Source organism: Cyprinus carpio, chromosome A2 (genome assembly GCF_018340385.1).
Source record: "Cyprinus carpio isolate SPL01 chromosome A2, ASM1834038v1, whole genome shotgun sequence".
Lineage (NCBI taxonomy): Eukaryota > Metazoa > Chordata > Actinopteri > Cypriniformes > Cyprinidae > Cyprinus > Cyprinus carpio.
In genome coordinates, this window is record NC_056573.1 from 22,078,741 (window position 1) to 22,094,270 (window position 15,530).

Here is a 15,530-nt window from a genome sequence, read left to right on the forward strand (position 1 = left end):
GTTGCCAGCATTGATTGAAATATGAATTATGTAGTGACAATATGTAGTTATTGTTCAGCTGTTTGCTGACTTTAAACTTTTCTTGTTGTTGTGTATAGGATATAAAACTATGCCTGTATGATTTATATAACACAGAAACAAAGATGGCATATATTAAGTGTCCTATGAAACAAATACGGCTACAAAAAGAAAAATGAAAATTAACTGAACACAAAATATGTATTGACCCTGATGAATCTGTTGGTTGAATTAGGCATTTAGCATTTAGTGAACTTTCATATTCAAAAACAATAGTGTATATTGTTTGTTTTATTTTTACACTTATTATTTTTTGTCTTGTCTGAGGTTCAGGTTTTTTTTGGTTATTCTATAACCGTTTGTGAACCCATTGTGAGCTCATGTCTTATCCAGATAATACCTGCCAATTGTTAAATTCATTAGCTAACGCTGGAGCCATGACCATCTTTACAACTGGTCAAGATTTTTAAGTTCAGTTCAAACTGTTTGTCCTGTACTTGTATACATGTTTCAGCTCATGCCTATAGACCCAGACTTTTAGCATTTTCTGTGCTTATTTTGAGGGCAAATATGCAGAATGTATTTAAATATTGTAAAAATCTTTTAACAGAGCGGATTGTACAGTAGTGTTAATGGTAGCTGAAGGCATTTTCAAATGAACCAAGTAAAATCAGTATTCAGTTGGCTCCTTATTAAAGGTGACCTCTAAACTTCTTTAAGCATCAGCAAAAGGGCAGAACAGAAAAGAAAGACCTTCCATTGTGTGTTGATTCCTCTCAAGATTTCTTCTTTATTTTTTCTTGACACTGGTTCTTTGTGATTGTAGGTTCATACCTGAAGCAATGTTTCAGTTGCCAAATGAAATAGTTTGCTCTGGCATGACAAATGAAACTTACAGACAAGTTTCCTTTATGAATGGAAATATAGGAGAAGAAGCAAGCATGATGAAAATGTGAATTCCTGTAATGTTTGTGCTTTTAATGTTCATTATTAGTCAAAGCGGAGCCCCTCAGGTGATGAATGCCGAAGTGTTGATGTGTAAAGAGCTGCTTGGAACGGATGACTTGGGCATGACACATAAGATGACACCTTAACATAAAGTGTTACCCTTTTTTTAAATCATGGAACACAACAGGGCTATTTTAGTAATAACTGAGATACTATTAAATTTTTTTTTTTAATATATTGAATCAGTTTTTAATTTTGTATTTTTTTCATTTTCATTTTAATTTTAGTTTAAGTTTTAGTAATTTTGTTGTGGATTTTTTCATTTTTAGTAGTTTGTTGTTGTTTTTTAATATGTGACTATATAGTTTTTATTAATTTTATTTCAGTTTTAGTTTTAGTTATTTTAATACATCAAGTTAAACTAAATTAAAATTAGAAATGTTGCAAAATACAACAATATACAACTGCTATACCATCACTATACTGCAGTACTGCCAGTCTTTTTTATAAGTAGTTGCCTAAAAAAAGAAAATGTATTTAATGCCAGAGCAGTACATGTGTGCCTTTTGCTTTTTAAACATGCCTGAGCAGAATTACACTTCTGACTTCATGATGAGATGTTGTTGTAAATGTTTCAGCGCCACTCTTTGGTCAGGCTCAGATATTGCATGGCCTAAATTTCCATCTATTTTCTAGCATATACTGTTTTCTTGCAGACTGTAATTTTAAGAAATACACTACTGGGACTACATGTAAATAGAACATAGTTTATTTGCTCCTGGCAGATCCGTGAGATGAACTGAAAGCCTAGATGTGTGAAGTTTAGCGAAAGGTAGGCAGTGTGTGCGTTGAATTAATGTTATACCAAAATCTGAAGCAGATATTTGCAAAAATAAAATAGATAATGTAAAAAATATTATACATAATATTTTAATATAATATTTGTGCTCTCTGTTCAGGGGCTTTTAATCTTTTAGATGTTACAGTCTACAGACCTCCAAACATGGTGATTCTTCTCGGCCATAATTGAAAAGCTAATATTGTTTGAGTTTCTTGTATAAAGACCCAATTTTTATTACACCATTAGATTTGTTTCCTATTCATTAAAGTACTGATATATTTATTTATTTTTATTTATTTATTTATTTATTGTATAACTCATTTACTGTTTTCATCTAAATATTTCCACGGAGCCATTGGGGGTCCTTGGATTCCAGCTTGAAATCCTCTGATCTAGCTAATGTAGGCCGCGCGCTCGCTGCGCTCTTTCCTGAGCGGGAACGCGCCCTGCACGAGTTAGTGTGTCCGCGCGAGACTTTCATGTGCGCGAGACCAACCCAAGCTAACGGCTAAACACCTCACCTTTAAAGATCTCACCAGCAAATTCAGCGTACGTTTAACGTGTAAATAAACACACCGACCATTTTTATGCATATTTACGTCACGTTTTGTGCAGTTTAGAAAAGCGTCAGTGGTAAGAGTTTTACAATAACTGCTTAAAAAGCTGTTGTTTTGTTTAGCGCGGTCTGTGTGTATGTCAGATTAGCAGTGTCTTCTTTCTGTTTTTAGTTATTTTGAAACCTCTGAAACAACTAATAACAATTTGTCAAGGAAATATAATGACACTTGTATGCTCATATACTAGGGCTGTGACTCAAAACCTTGCAAGCTGCCTACCTAGGACGCACTTTTAGACATTATAAGTAATCAGGTAAGCAGCTAACTAAGTTTTGAGACTCAGCCTTTGTGTGCCTGTATAAGTTTGTTGTTGTTTATGTGGCATGTTGTGTACTGTGTCTGCAGTCCAGCCAATGAGTGATCATGTCTGGGGTGAAAAGGAAAATAGAGGACAAAGATCCTGACTATGAGGACATCACTCAAGTGCAGGAGAACAAGAGGAGTAAAGTGGTGGAGCAGAATGGTAAGATTAGGTTACTAACAGTGATGTAGAGTATCACACAAGTTGTTTTTAATATGCTTTTGTTTTGTTTTTTTATATCAGCCCGTGAAGCTGCTGTGCAGAAGATTGAAGCGATCATCAAGGATCAGTTTTCTCTGGAGATGAAGAATAAAGAGCATGAGATCGAGGTCATCGGGCAGGTAATCGTCTGTCCACTCACTTTATTTAAGGACTGGCGGTGCTTTTTTTGTCTGGAACTACTTTAATTGTGGTGTTGCAAGTGCTAAGAATCTGTGTTTAATTTCAGTTAGGGGTACAGTGTCAACATTTAATTTAAAAGTCATAGTATCTTGCCTAAAACGTACCTAGACAAAGTAAACTCTTAAAGCTGTAATACACTACATGACAAATCTGATCTGTTTTTTTTTTTTCTTTTTTTCAGAGGCTGAACGAGGCCAGGAGAATGATGGACAAGCTCAGAGCGTGCATTGTCGCAAACTACTATGCCAATGCTGGCCAGCCTAAAGTCCCTGAGGTAATCTATAGAGATTAGATGCACTGATACATTTTATCTATAGAGTAAAACAGTCGAGTTTCAGAAGTAAAAATCCCACTCATTTTCTTTATAGGGGAACTGTTTTTAAGTAATGATTTATAAATCATTAAAGACAAGCCTGCTGTGATCTATGAGGTTGTCAATCAATGGGATTTGCTTTTGTTGAAGTCATCAGTCAATATTATTTTAATTTAATTATTCATGTTCAACAAGAGAAAAAAAAATACATTACCCATGATTCTGCAATGCTTCATGGCAGTGTAGTAGTTCTTTCTCTAATTAAAGTCGTATAGTACACAATCTTGTACATTTGTATTTTTCCTTCAAATAAAAGTTTGTAATGTTGTGATTCACCTTGTAGCTGGTTGGTTTGGATCATAACTTATAACTCTTAAACAAAGACTTTTTTAATATCTCTATGGGATTGAATGAATGAAAAAATACTTCTGGAACCAAGGTTGCTGAAAAGTGGGCAAACAATGTTGCACCTGAAATATGTAAAAAAAAAAAAAAAAAAAAAAAAAAAAAACCTTTTGTTTTGCTCACTCTGCATGAACATACATCCAGTTTTGTTTGCTGCTTTGTAGAACTGTCTTCTGACTCTAAGCCCAAACAGTTGATTACTGACTTCATTTGCTTCCAGGCCTCTAAGAGTGACCCATCTGTGCTGAACCATCCTGCCATAAAACGCTTCTACGATTCCCCCTCCCGCTCCTCGTCTCCACTGAACCAGAATTCAGAGACGCCATCACAGGTCCAGTCTGAGACCGAATCCCTCAGCCAACATGGGGAGGCTGGGGAGAGGGAGACGGACAGTGGGAGAGAGGATGGCGCTTCACGTGAACGACGACCCGGCAGGAACACAGGAAAGGTTAGTGGCCCACACAATGTCAAAACATTTAATAGGTTTTTAAGATGTAGTAATAGTACTGCAAAACCTGATTGTATTAGTAGTAAAATAATTAAACTGCAAGAGGTTGCATTACAGAAGTTTTACCATGGTTAAAGCAATAGTTCAATCTAAAATGAAAATTTACCGAAAATGTACTCACGTTTAGGCTATCCAAGCTGTAGATAAGTTTTTCTCCATTGGAACATATTTGTTGAATTGTAGCATTACATGACTGCAGTGTATGGGTGCCATCAGTCAGACTGAGAGTTCAAACAGCTGATGAAACATCACAGTAATCCATATTCAGTTTAGTCCATTAATTAATGCCTTGTAAAGTAAAAAGCTGCATGTTGCTTGAATCAAGAGAGAAATATGCACAGACCAAAATTGTTTACAATTGAAAACAGTACAAAACAGTTCTAAACAAACATGTGGGTGGATTTTTGATGTGAGAGAACAACAGAAGATGGATTTTTTCACTAATGAAAGCACTCGTGTTTTGGCAGAATCGACAATTTAAAGTGAATACTTCTTAATGGGTTTGTTCATTACAAACACACAGCTTATCATGCAAGTGATGTAAGTCTAAATTTAGGGATAGTTCACCCAAAAATGAAAATTACCGCATGATTTACTCACCCTCCAGCCATCCTGGGTGTATATGACTTTCTTCTTTCAGATGAATACAATCGGAGTTATGAGGTCATATGACGTTGCTAAAAAGAACATTATGTTGTGTATTTGGTGTAATGGAATGTGTTTATGTGGTTTAAGGTTTAAAAAACACATTATTTTCCACATAATGTACATTATTGTTTCTCCTCTATGCCCCGCCTTCTGAAACGCATCGATTTTTACAAAGCTCATCGTTCTGAAAAGTACACTGCTATCCAGCTATCCAGTGCGTTGTGATTGGCTGAATGCCTCAAACGTGTGACGGAAATGTTACGACCCTTACCACAGCAGTTCCCAATCCCAGTCCTCGCGCCCCCCTGCTCTGCATATTTTGCCTGTCTCTCTTAGTTAACACACCCGATTCATATAACCAGCTTGTTAGAAGAGAGCTACATGCATGAACTGCGGTCCGATTGATAAGATCCCTGCACCTTGTTCATTGCTCCCTACTCCCTGAGCAGGGGAAATCTGTTGAAGTTTACTTCACTTCCGAACATTCATTCATGGATTTGCGCTGCCTGCAGCGTCTTCACACACAGACGAGTGTGACATAATATACCTCTGTAAATAAATACAATTTAAATTCACGCCTAGCACACTTTAATGCCCTTTGAATGAAACATATACACTCGTTTCAAACTGGAATCATGGCGGAATATCCTGTGATGTCCACTTCGCAGGGCACTTATGGTCGAATAGAACAAACGTTGCACGTGATAAGAGGACTGGGATTGGGAAACACTGCCTTACTTAAAACAATATAACCCATTATAAACGTGGCATTTGTTGCATCCAGTGGGGACATAACTGATTGTAATGACTTATACTGTGTTTTTACACATTGTGTTGCGTATCAAACTGCGTAAACATAAAACCATGTCTGCATTTGTGATCGGAGAAAACAACAAACGCTACTCAACACTGCTCAAAACTCACGTTTGGATCGTCAGTGGCAAATTCTTTAAATATGTAAACGTACTTTGTACTTACAGAATGTGTGTCAGAAGCGCCAGACTGTCCTTGCAAAGTTGTAACTGCCCCACTTTATAGAAACAGACACCGGCATTGTAGGCTACTCTCACAGGAAACAGTCCTTGTCCTCCATAAAATGCGCTGTACACATCTGAATATTTTGATTGAATACAAGTGTTGTAAATACAACTTAACCACTGATTTCTAGTTGTGTCCTCTTTTGGAAGGCAAAACAAAGAAGCTTCGCTTTCACAACAAAACAGCGTCTCCACAACATGGTGCCGGCGGCAACAGTAAGAATAAAAGTTACGCCGCCTTTCTTTGTGTGAATATTTGGGCGGTGTTATGCAAATCTTCCCACATCGTGACGTAGACATGGGGGCATGTGTGAATGAGCCATTTTAGGGGGGCGTGGACAAGTCATAACTTTTATAAAGAATATCTCTTTGGATTTGAGACTTTAGTCTTTGCAACTTTACAGATCTTCTTTATGCACCAAGAGCTTGTAACACTTTAAAGAGACAGGGAAAAATTGAAATTGCATCATATGACCCCTTTAAAAAATGTCCTGGCTCTTCCAAGCTTTATACTGGCAGTAAATGGTGGTCTAGATTTTGAAGCCCAGTAAGTGCTTCGTTGATGTAGGCGTAGTGTAAGCTCCGGTGAGAATATGCATCTTGCAAGAACCAAGTTTTGTTTACAGCAAAGGATCCAACATTTTTCTTTACAAAACCTAATTTTGTACTTCTAATTCGTGACTGGTATTTTTTTTTGGCCTCTCCTTTGTGGTTCTGCATTCCTACATCATCCCCTGGAACTCCACTCTCTCGTGAAGGCTTGTGCGACAGTTAGCAGAAACTAGAAATTACTGTTTATAAAGTTTTAAATATGGATATTTTTCTTACACAAATGCATCTGTTCACTTCAGAAGGCCTTTATTAACCTCTTGGAGCCATGTAGAATTTATTTTGTTTCAAATCTCCACCACCATTTACTGCCATTATAAAGCTTGGAAGAGCCAGGATATTTTTTTATGTAACTCTGATTGTATTCGTCTGAAAGAAAAAAGTTAAATACACCTAGGATGGCTTGAAGGTGAGTAAATCATAGGGTCATTTTCATTTTTGGGTGAACTATCCCTTTAAAGCGTAATAAAGAATCAAATTAGATAAAGCAGTTTAAGGTACTGTGAAAACAGAATATAGATGCATTTAAGTACAAGGCATGTTTAAAAATTGCTACACAAGTGCTTATTAAAAAAAAATGCAATTAATGTTTGTTATTTATGTTATAGAACAAAACATGAAAGTCTGTTCAAGTAATTTTAACCCCAGATCTTATTTTACCCCTTAAATTGAACATTGCTAACGTAAAACCCCTGATGGATTGCATGGCTTCAAAATGCTACAGAACTTCTACTCTATGCCTACAACTGTTTTTTTTTTTTATTACACTCCCATGTGTAGGACACATTTGGTGTACCATCATCCTTAGAGCAGCATGTGACTTACCACACTACAGGAGAGGAGGCTTCTCGACTCTACATGAAGAAAACCATTGTTGTGGGCAACGTATCGAAGTATGAAGCATTAAACTTGTCTCTTTGCTTAAATTTACTATATTAGCACGATGTCTGTTGCGCACAGTGTAAACCCTGGGTGATTTGGAGAACATTTAATTATTTGTTTGTAGTGTAGATTAGCTTTATTCCAACAACCAGAGGCATTTTGGCCTAAATCTTTGTTATTGCACTAGAGAGATTTGATTTAGCCCCTCTGGGAAGCTGAATGATGTTTGTTCTCCTCTGAACAATACTGGTGTGCTCTTGAGTATGATGACTTATTCTCAGCTCTGCAATCTCAAGGGGATAATTCGCCAAAAAATATTAATAATAATATTAATAATATTCCTTCATCGTTCTGTTATTTTTATGTCACCCTAATATCATTCTAAAACTATTTGACTGACTTTCTGTGGAACACAAATACAGTGTCAGGTTTCAGTGAATGAAGTGAAATGTTTGAATGAAAGTTGTATGGCTTCGAAAGACTTTGAATAAAGTGCAGCTATGGTAAGGAGATATGTTCATTAAAATTGCATGGAAAAGTCTGATCGATACAATTTAAGGAAGAATGACATGTGGGCAAGTAAATGATAACAGAATTTCATTTTTGATTGAACAAATTTTTCAAACCATCATGTTTTTTGCTTCTCTGTCACAAGAGAAGAAATAGCTTCTGAATGAATGGTAGCAGTTTGTTATTTGGACAGATGGTTTTATGAGAAACAATATTTATTTCTCTGAGCTTGTATTAATTTTCAAATGCATCACTTTCTCCAGAAAATCTAAGTATTATTTTTACGAAACTCAATAAACTTTCACATGGCGCAAAGCTTTAGTTTTCCCTAGGCAGCAATATAACTTTATTTATTCTGAATTATCATACAGTCCTCGTCTACTTTACCTCATAATATCCACTCAGAGCATGTGAGAGAGACACAAGTGTGTGTGTGCGTGTGCGTGCATATGAGCAATGATATAAGCTTATTTTTTTCTGCCTGCAGAGATACTAAAGATTTTTATGAGACCATTTACTCAAGGGCTAGTGTGCTGAAAAACTCAAGCTGTTTATCTGAATAAAGAGTCTCTAAACAGCCCGACTTTCTATTTATGTTTGTAGCAGATGCTTTTTTTCCCCCAAGAAACTTAAAATGAAGTGCACACATCACATTACTGAGGCAGGTAGCTGAAAAAAATAATGCATGCTGAGCTGAAAATAAACTCACGTGCAAATAAACTGAACTTTAATCTGTGCTGTTACTGAGTGGACACATAGCAAAAATGCTACCAATGTTATTACCTACTGTATCTTGAAGATAAGTGTCATTAAGAGTTTCAATATGTTTAACATGTTTAAATATAACTGGACAGTTGGCAGTTCTGACAGTTACTGGGAGGATCACATTAGCTTTTATCTCTCTGTCTCAGGGTCATGAACTGCAAACCTTCCCCAGCATGAGTGAATGTGTGTATGCTACTATAAATTGATTTGAGTTTGATTTTTAGACTGATGTTGTTTTCTCGCTCTCTCAGGTATATTGCCCCTGATAAACGTGAGGAGAATGATCAGTCCACTCATAAATGGATGGTGTATGTTCGAGGTTCTCGTAAAGAGCCCAGTATTGATCATTTTGTGAAGAAGGTCTGGTTTTTCCTGCACCCCAGCTACAAGCCCAATGACCTTGTGGAAGTCAGGTGTGTGTTTACTTACAGTTGTGCTGCATAATAGTTTTGTGCAAACTGTGATGTTTTTTTTTTTCAGGATTCTTTGATGAATAGAATTTTCAAAAGAACACCATTTATTTGAAATATTTTATTTTGTAACATTAAGTCTTTACTTTGACTTTTTATTCACTTAATGCATCCTTGATAAATAAGTCTTTTTTTATTTTTTTACCTTTTTAACCTAAACTTTTTTAAAAAATATTGTATTCGATTATTTGAGCTCATAAAAAAAATGCATATTCGCATATTTGTTTATTTAAATGACGGAGAAAGACACCATTTTTAAAAAATCTAATTTGTCACCCTTTCTAAACAAGCTTATGATTAGGCTTTTGTGTAAACAAAAATATATATATATAAAGAACAAAAGCAATCAAGCTCAAGCAAAGCAAATGGAAAAAAAAAGCAGACTGTGCCAATTAAAGTACAGAACGTACATACACTCGATTGGCCTATACACAAAGCTCTCCCTCTGAAACTTAAAGGAAGCATATGTCTCGAGATCATTTCGCTGTCAGATAAGCTCTCTTCTTAGCTCACTCGGGGGACAGCTGCGCTTACCTGCCGTCATGGACTGTTGTCTTTTCTCAGTCAACTGGTGTTTGTGATTTCTCATTGTGGTGGTAATATTATAACTCAGTTTCAATGATTTATTTGATCAAAAGTGATTCCATTCGTGAGATCATTTAGTAAGATCATTTTAATCAAAGTAATTCGCAAGGCACACGATGATATTATGTGATTAAATACAATCAACTTGTTAATATGCTTCACAGCACCACCCAATGCATTTAGTTATAACTGACTTTTAGTTTGTGTTTAGGATTAATCATGGATTCCCTGCATTTATGGCCAGCAAAGCAACACGTAGTAAAATTTGAATAGTGTTGAACTATTTGTGCACACCTCTACTGACTACTATTTTTTCCCTATTAGTGAAGATTAATTTTGCTCTAGGCTGCATTTCCCAAGAGCATCTAAGTAGATTGTACAATGGTCTCTACGAGCAACTTAGCTCAGGATGCAGCCTATAGACTATATGCAGCCCTGTGGTGCATTTGTTAAGTTCAGCCTGCTGAGAGAGAAAGTCTCTCCTTAAAAACTCTTGTGTGTGTGTTTAGTGAGCCACCATTTCACCTGACCCGTCGAGGGTGGGGAGAGTTTCCTGTCCGTGTGCAGATTCACTTTAAAGATCAGCGGAACAAACGTATCGACATCATCCACCACTTAAAGGTCAGAGACTTACTGACCACTTGCATACACATTCTCTTTGAAGCCTTTTGTTGCCCTTTTCATCTTTCCTTTTCGCCCTCTTTATCTTTGTATTTATTCATGGGAAATTCATTCAGAATTTATTTGAAATTTACTAAATTTATTGAATTTGAAATTGTGCATAATAGAATATGTCTGTACGAATCCATCCTTTTTGTGGGATTCTCTGAGTCTAGAGGTGAAATGGTCACTTTTATAAAGCATTCCATCTGTTGCCATTTCCTTTCTCCTTTATCTGTTGTCACAGCAATCCCTTTTGTTATAGGTTATGATAACAAAGATAAAATAAAGGGAGATTAATCGAGATGTCAAGAAAAAAAGAATAGTTTGCAGATTAAAGTATTTTCATCCACCCATCAACCCCTTAGATTCACTGCAGCAAAGACTGTTGAGTGCTTTTTAATGTTTCTGTTATTTATCTTTTATTTGTTCTCCCTCAGCTTGACAGAACATACACAGGTTTACAGACCTTGGGAGCTGAAACGGTAAGACACACAGAGCTTCTTAATCTTTATATGAAACTGCAGCTGTGCTCACAAGTTTTCATGCCCTTTTTTTTTTTTTATAAGTTTACGTAATTAGATTTTTTATTTTAAGATGAGAGATCCTAAAAATTGAATTTTCTTTTTATTACGTACTACTCTGCAGAAGCACAACTATCAAAACAACAACAAAAAAAGGCTATGAATAGACATTACTGCTCAAGGAGGCAACACTTTGTATTAAGAACCAGTGTATAAGCTTTATAACAGGATCATTTGTGTAAATTCAGATATTGTTTTGTCTTGTGGAATATATATGTAAATATATGTTTTGTTAAATAGTTTCAGGAAGACAGTACTAAATTAAAAAAATTGCAGATTCTTGGTCATGTACACATATTTGCAGAATTACATAAGATCATCTCATTTATACAGAATCAAATTAGCACATCAGTGCAGGTTGAAAGGTTGAAAGGCTAAAGGGACTGTAAATCCTATGAGAAAATAAGAATGTTGTGTATGTCTGTCAGTTATCAACTTAAAGAAAGAGCACATCACTTACCTAAATGGGCAAGGAACATAGGTCATGGTCTCAGTTGTGAATATAGTGATGAAAATGTCATAGTCTTCAAGGTGGCAGCAAACTCACAACTAGAGCTATGAGTTAAGTGTCAAAAGAAGATTTATTGTTGTTGTTCACTCATAGCAAAGTAAAACGGCGAAAGTGCAGGATTTTATAGTTCTAAAATGATTTTGTGTTGACAAGGTTTATTACAACTGTCAAATATATCTTGATTCATCTTTAAAATCTTTCTCTCTTAATATCTTATTTCCTAAAGGTAGTGGATGTTGAGCTCCACAGAAACTCACTAGGTGATGACTTCATCTCCTCTGCCCCCTCATCTTCATCATCATCATCATCTTCCTCTCATCTGCTGTTTGTGGGCGGGTCTGGTTCGTCCTCCTCCACAGCTGCCCAAGGCTCTCGGCGGCCCTCCTCTCCCTCTCAGCACACTAATGATGATCAGCCCAGCTCAGATAGAGGTAGACAAAACATACACAAATGCTTGTCCATCTCACAAGATGCCACATACTAGCACAAAAGAATTATGCAGTCTAATATTGTATCTTTAAAATGGGATTATTTTGATTGAGGATTAGTAGGATGTCTGCACTTTATTGCATAAGCAGTGGAAGCTGTGTTTTGAAAACCAGTATCAGTCCAAGACTAGATCTTCATTATACATTCCTTGCCCACGTCACTTGTATTAAAATAAACTTAAATGTGTAGAAAATGAATTATTGATTAGATCTAATGATTACAAAATTGATTGTCGTCCCCCTTTTATTTCAGTTCCAGGTGTGACTGTCAAGAGTGAGTCGGTGCGTTCTTCGTGTTCTGAACGAAATTCACAGTCAAATAGGACTGAGAAAATCACTCTTGGTTCCCACGGAAACTCTGCCTTTCAGCCAATCACGGCCAGCTGTAAGATAATTTCACAAGGGCAAGTGCCCAGTCCTGCCGAATCACCTGGGAAATCATTCCAGCCGATCACGATGAGCTGCAAGATTGTGTCTGGTGAGTCTCACAGGTGCACAAAGAAGGTGGAGAAGAGCAGACTTGAAATGCAAGCAGTAAAATCCTCTATATATAGTCTTTTTCATGTTGCTCTGGCTTTTTTCTGCTGGAGGTTTCGATTTTCTGGAGAAAAGGAGACTGTCAGAAAGTTGTGAAACTCCTGTATAATTCATTATAGATTTGCTGTCAGCAAGTGACAGCATATCTAAGAGGAGCTCGGTCTGATATGTCCTAGTTTTGCTTTGCCAGACCTACTCTTTATAAAATCTGGTCTAAATTGGGTCTTATTCTGTACAATAACCACACACTTATGCCACCATATCAGTATCTCTGACATTTATCTATGATTGTCGTGTTTTGCCCCCTAGTGGCACCCAAACTCAACTTTAAATTGGTCCTGAAGCAATTGTTCCACCACTTATTCACTATGGTAAAATGAATGAATATTTAATGTATGAATATATCCACAAAAAAGCATTTGACTGCCAAAACAACTGAAAGAAAGGCAGTAGGTTTTCAAGGGATAATCACAGGCCATCTGATTAGCATGCAAAATTACCAAACTACCAGTTGTATCTTGTTTACTTACTAATGCCTAACTTTCAAAGATTTGATGCTGTGAAACTCGTAAACTTTGACAAATCTAGGAAAATACTTGACTTGTAGCAGTTTGACATGAACTTACATAAACATGACTGTGTTTCCCAATAACTTATTAAAATGCTGTACTCTCTGACACTCAAAAATAGTTTAAAGCCAGTCAGTCAGTCAGTCTCGAGTTTGCCATTTTGAGGAAACTCCAAACATCAAACACAGCTGGTTTGCTGTATAAAGATAAGACAAGAAAAGAAGACCATTGTAAAGATGTGAAACTGCTCTGTAAAGATTTGCAGTCTGTGTGGCTCTGAAACATGATTAGAAGTTTATGAGGTTCACACTGTAAATCTAATCATAGAAACACAATTTTTGTGTTCCAGGCTCTCCTATCTCCACCCCTAGTCACTCTCCTCTCCCCCGGACATCATCTTCCACCCCAGTGCACATGAAGTCCAGCCCCTCAGTCATAAATAACCCCTACATTATCGTGGACAAACCAGGGCATGTCATTAATATGGCTGCATCGACACCTGCAGCTACAGGTACATACTCTCCCACATCCCTACACGCAGAGTAACAATGTGTCGCTTTTACCGCACAATAAATCGCACTGATCTGATATTATTCTCTTGGTTTCTATTTCATCTCCTTTATTTTCAACATTGAACAAGTTCTGATTGACTGTTCTTGTTGCTTTGCGGCAAAATTCTGGTTTTAGAGAAGACAGTGAAATTACTTTTTTTTTTTAGATATTGTGCATGGGAAGGACACAGTGAGAGAGTGTCAGGAGTGAATGATGAAGACAAATTATAAAGTACAAGGTCACCCTTCAGTAATTTATTTTTTTCCTTTTCATGCTCACACACAAACACACTATGAGCTTCACTCTTTCCCATGACTCATGCTGTGGGTTTACAGGCCATCATAAGACCAGGTTGCCATAGCGACCACATCACTGAGAGTTTAGGAGTGTGTTGAGAATGCAGTTAATGTAACATTACTGTGTGTGTGTGTGTAAGAACAAATTCCACCTCCATGGCTGCGCAACTGATGTGCTTCTCGCAAATGCTGTATCACCTATAACTGCATTCTGGCACCTCTGTTAACATATTTACAACACACATGCACAGGTCTTCTCAGAAACACACCTACATGCTCTCAGGCAAGATGAGTGTGTGTGTGGGTGGTCAGAGCTCTGTGCTGTGGTGCTAAAGCAACATAGTGACCATTAGAGACGGACAAAAACGAGAACAAACGTAATAATACTACTTAAAACTTAACACTATTTTCATGACTGCTGGAATCATAGTTGTCTTTTTTTCTTGGGCTTTAGAAAATAGCTGGTTTTCAAAAACTAATGGCTGTCTATGTAGACAGCTTTATGGGGCATCATGAGTGCATTTGTGTCAAGTGTAGAACGCTTGAAGTGTAGGCAGGACACTGCAGATAATTCGATTATGACCAAGTATGCCAGTACAAATACCTAAACACTCTTAAATAAATATACAATTTCTTAATTAACTGATAAATGTAACAAAATAAATTGAGTTTATGCTTAATACAAGAACAAATATCTGTCAATGAGGTATGAAAATGTTTCCCTTTCATTTACTAGACTTTTCTAAAAACACTGGGAAATCTTTGTTCTTGTTTTAATTATAAACTCACTTCATTTTGATCTGTTTTACAGGAAACAATAATCTCCTGTCATTTTACTTAAATGTATTTTGATTTAAGTATTTGTAGACATTTGCACTGGAAAACAAGATAAAAAAAATACTGAGGAACATTGCAGTGTGATCAGAAGGTACATTAAAATCAATTTCCATATTCTAGTGGTCAGAAGCAGAGGTATTTTCTTTTCTTAGTCTTAAAAAGGTCTTAAGCAAGTTTAGATTTACCTTCTAAAACTTGCAGAAATCCTTATTTTGGATGCTGAAACTGAAAACAAGCCTTTAATGCACTAAATGCTATCTAGGTACAGTAAGACACATGATTCAAACATTTGATTAAAAGATTTGAGCGGATCTTTGAAAAATGCTTTCTTTGTATCTTGCACACTAAATTTTCAATCTCCTATGACTCTGCTGTGTTCTGACTCTGTTCTGTTTGAATTAAAACTAACAGCAACATATAAATATTCTGTTACATGCTTTTATGAATTATTAAGGCATCGCCCACAAATTAAGATTCCCTACAGGGAAAATGTATCCGTATTACATGAAGATGAGTGAAGCTAGTTCACTGTCCAGATTTCAATTGTCTGTGAGAACTTGTTATAAAAATAAAAATCACCTTATAGAAATGAAAACAAAAAATCCTTGAAATAACAGTATGTTATGACAACTTTAGT

At 36.3% G+C, this 15,530-nt stretch overlaps 1 protein-coding gene across 6 annotated transcripts in view; it reads left to right on the forward strand.

Moving 5' to 3' along the window:
- Positions 1 to 2,206: 2,206 nt before the first annotated feature.
- The window catches only part of LOC109058176 (YEATS domain-containing protein 2-like), a 35,355-nt gene continuing 22,031 nt past the window's right edge, over positions 2,207 to 15,530 (forward strand). For 2 of the 6 annotated variants that reach the window (XM_042778761.1, XM_042778803.1), the window contains exons 1-13: positions 2,246 to 2,440; positions 2,612 to 2,677; positions 2,770 to 2,887; positions 2,969 to 3,066; positions 3,309 to 3,401; positions 4,066 to 4,293; positions 7,428 to 7,540; positions 9,056 to 9,217; positions 10,369 to 10,480; positions 10,960 to 11,004; positions 11,841 to 12,045; positions 12,356 to 12,580; positions 13,558 to 13,719. In XM_042778761.1, coding sequence (XP_042634695.1) covers positions 2,788 to 2,887; positions 2,969 to 3,066; positions 3,309 to 3,401; positions 4,066 to 4,293; positions 7,428 to 7,540; positions 9,056 to 9,217; positions 10,369 to 10,480; positions 10,960 to 11,004; positions 11,841 to 12,045; positions 12,356 to 12,580; positions 13,558 to 13,719 — 1,543 coding nt within the window. In that variant the 5' untranslated portion in view covers positions 2,246 to 2,440; positions 2,612 to 2,677; positions 2,770 to 2,787. Of the gene's footprint in view, positions 2,441 to 2,611; positions 2,678 to 2,769; positions 2,888 to 2,968; positions 3,067 to 3,308; positions 3,402 to 4,065; positions 4,294 to 7,427; positions 7,541 to 9,055; positions 9,218 to 10,368; positions 10,481 to 10,959; positions 11,005 to 11,840; positions 12,046 to 12,355; positions 12,581 to 13,557; positions 13,720 to 15,530 lie in introns of all 6 variants that reach the window. The other 4 variants (XM_042778778.1, XM_042778794.1, XM_042778768.1 and 1 more) reach the window with 4 other exon arrangements.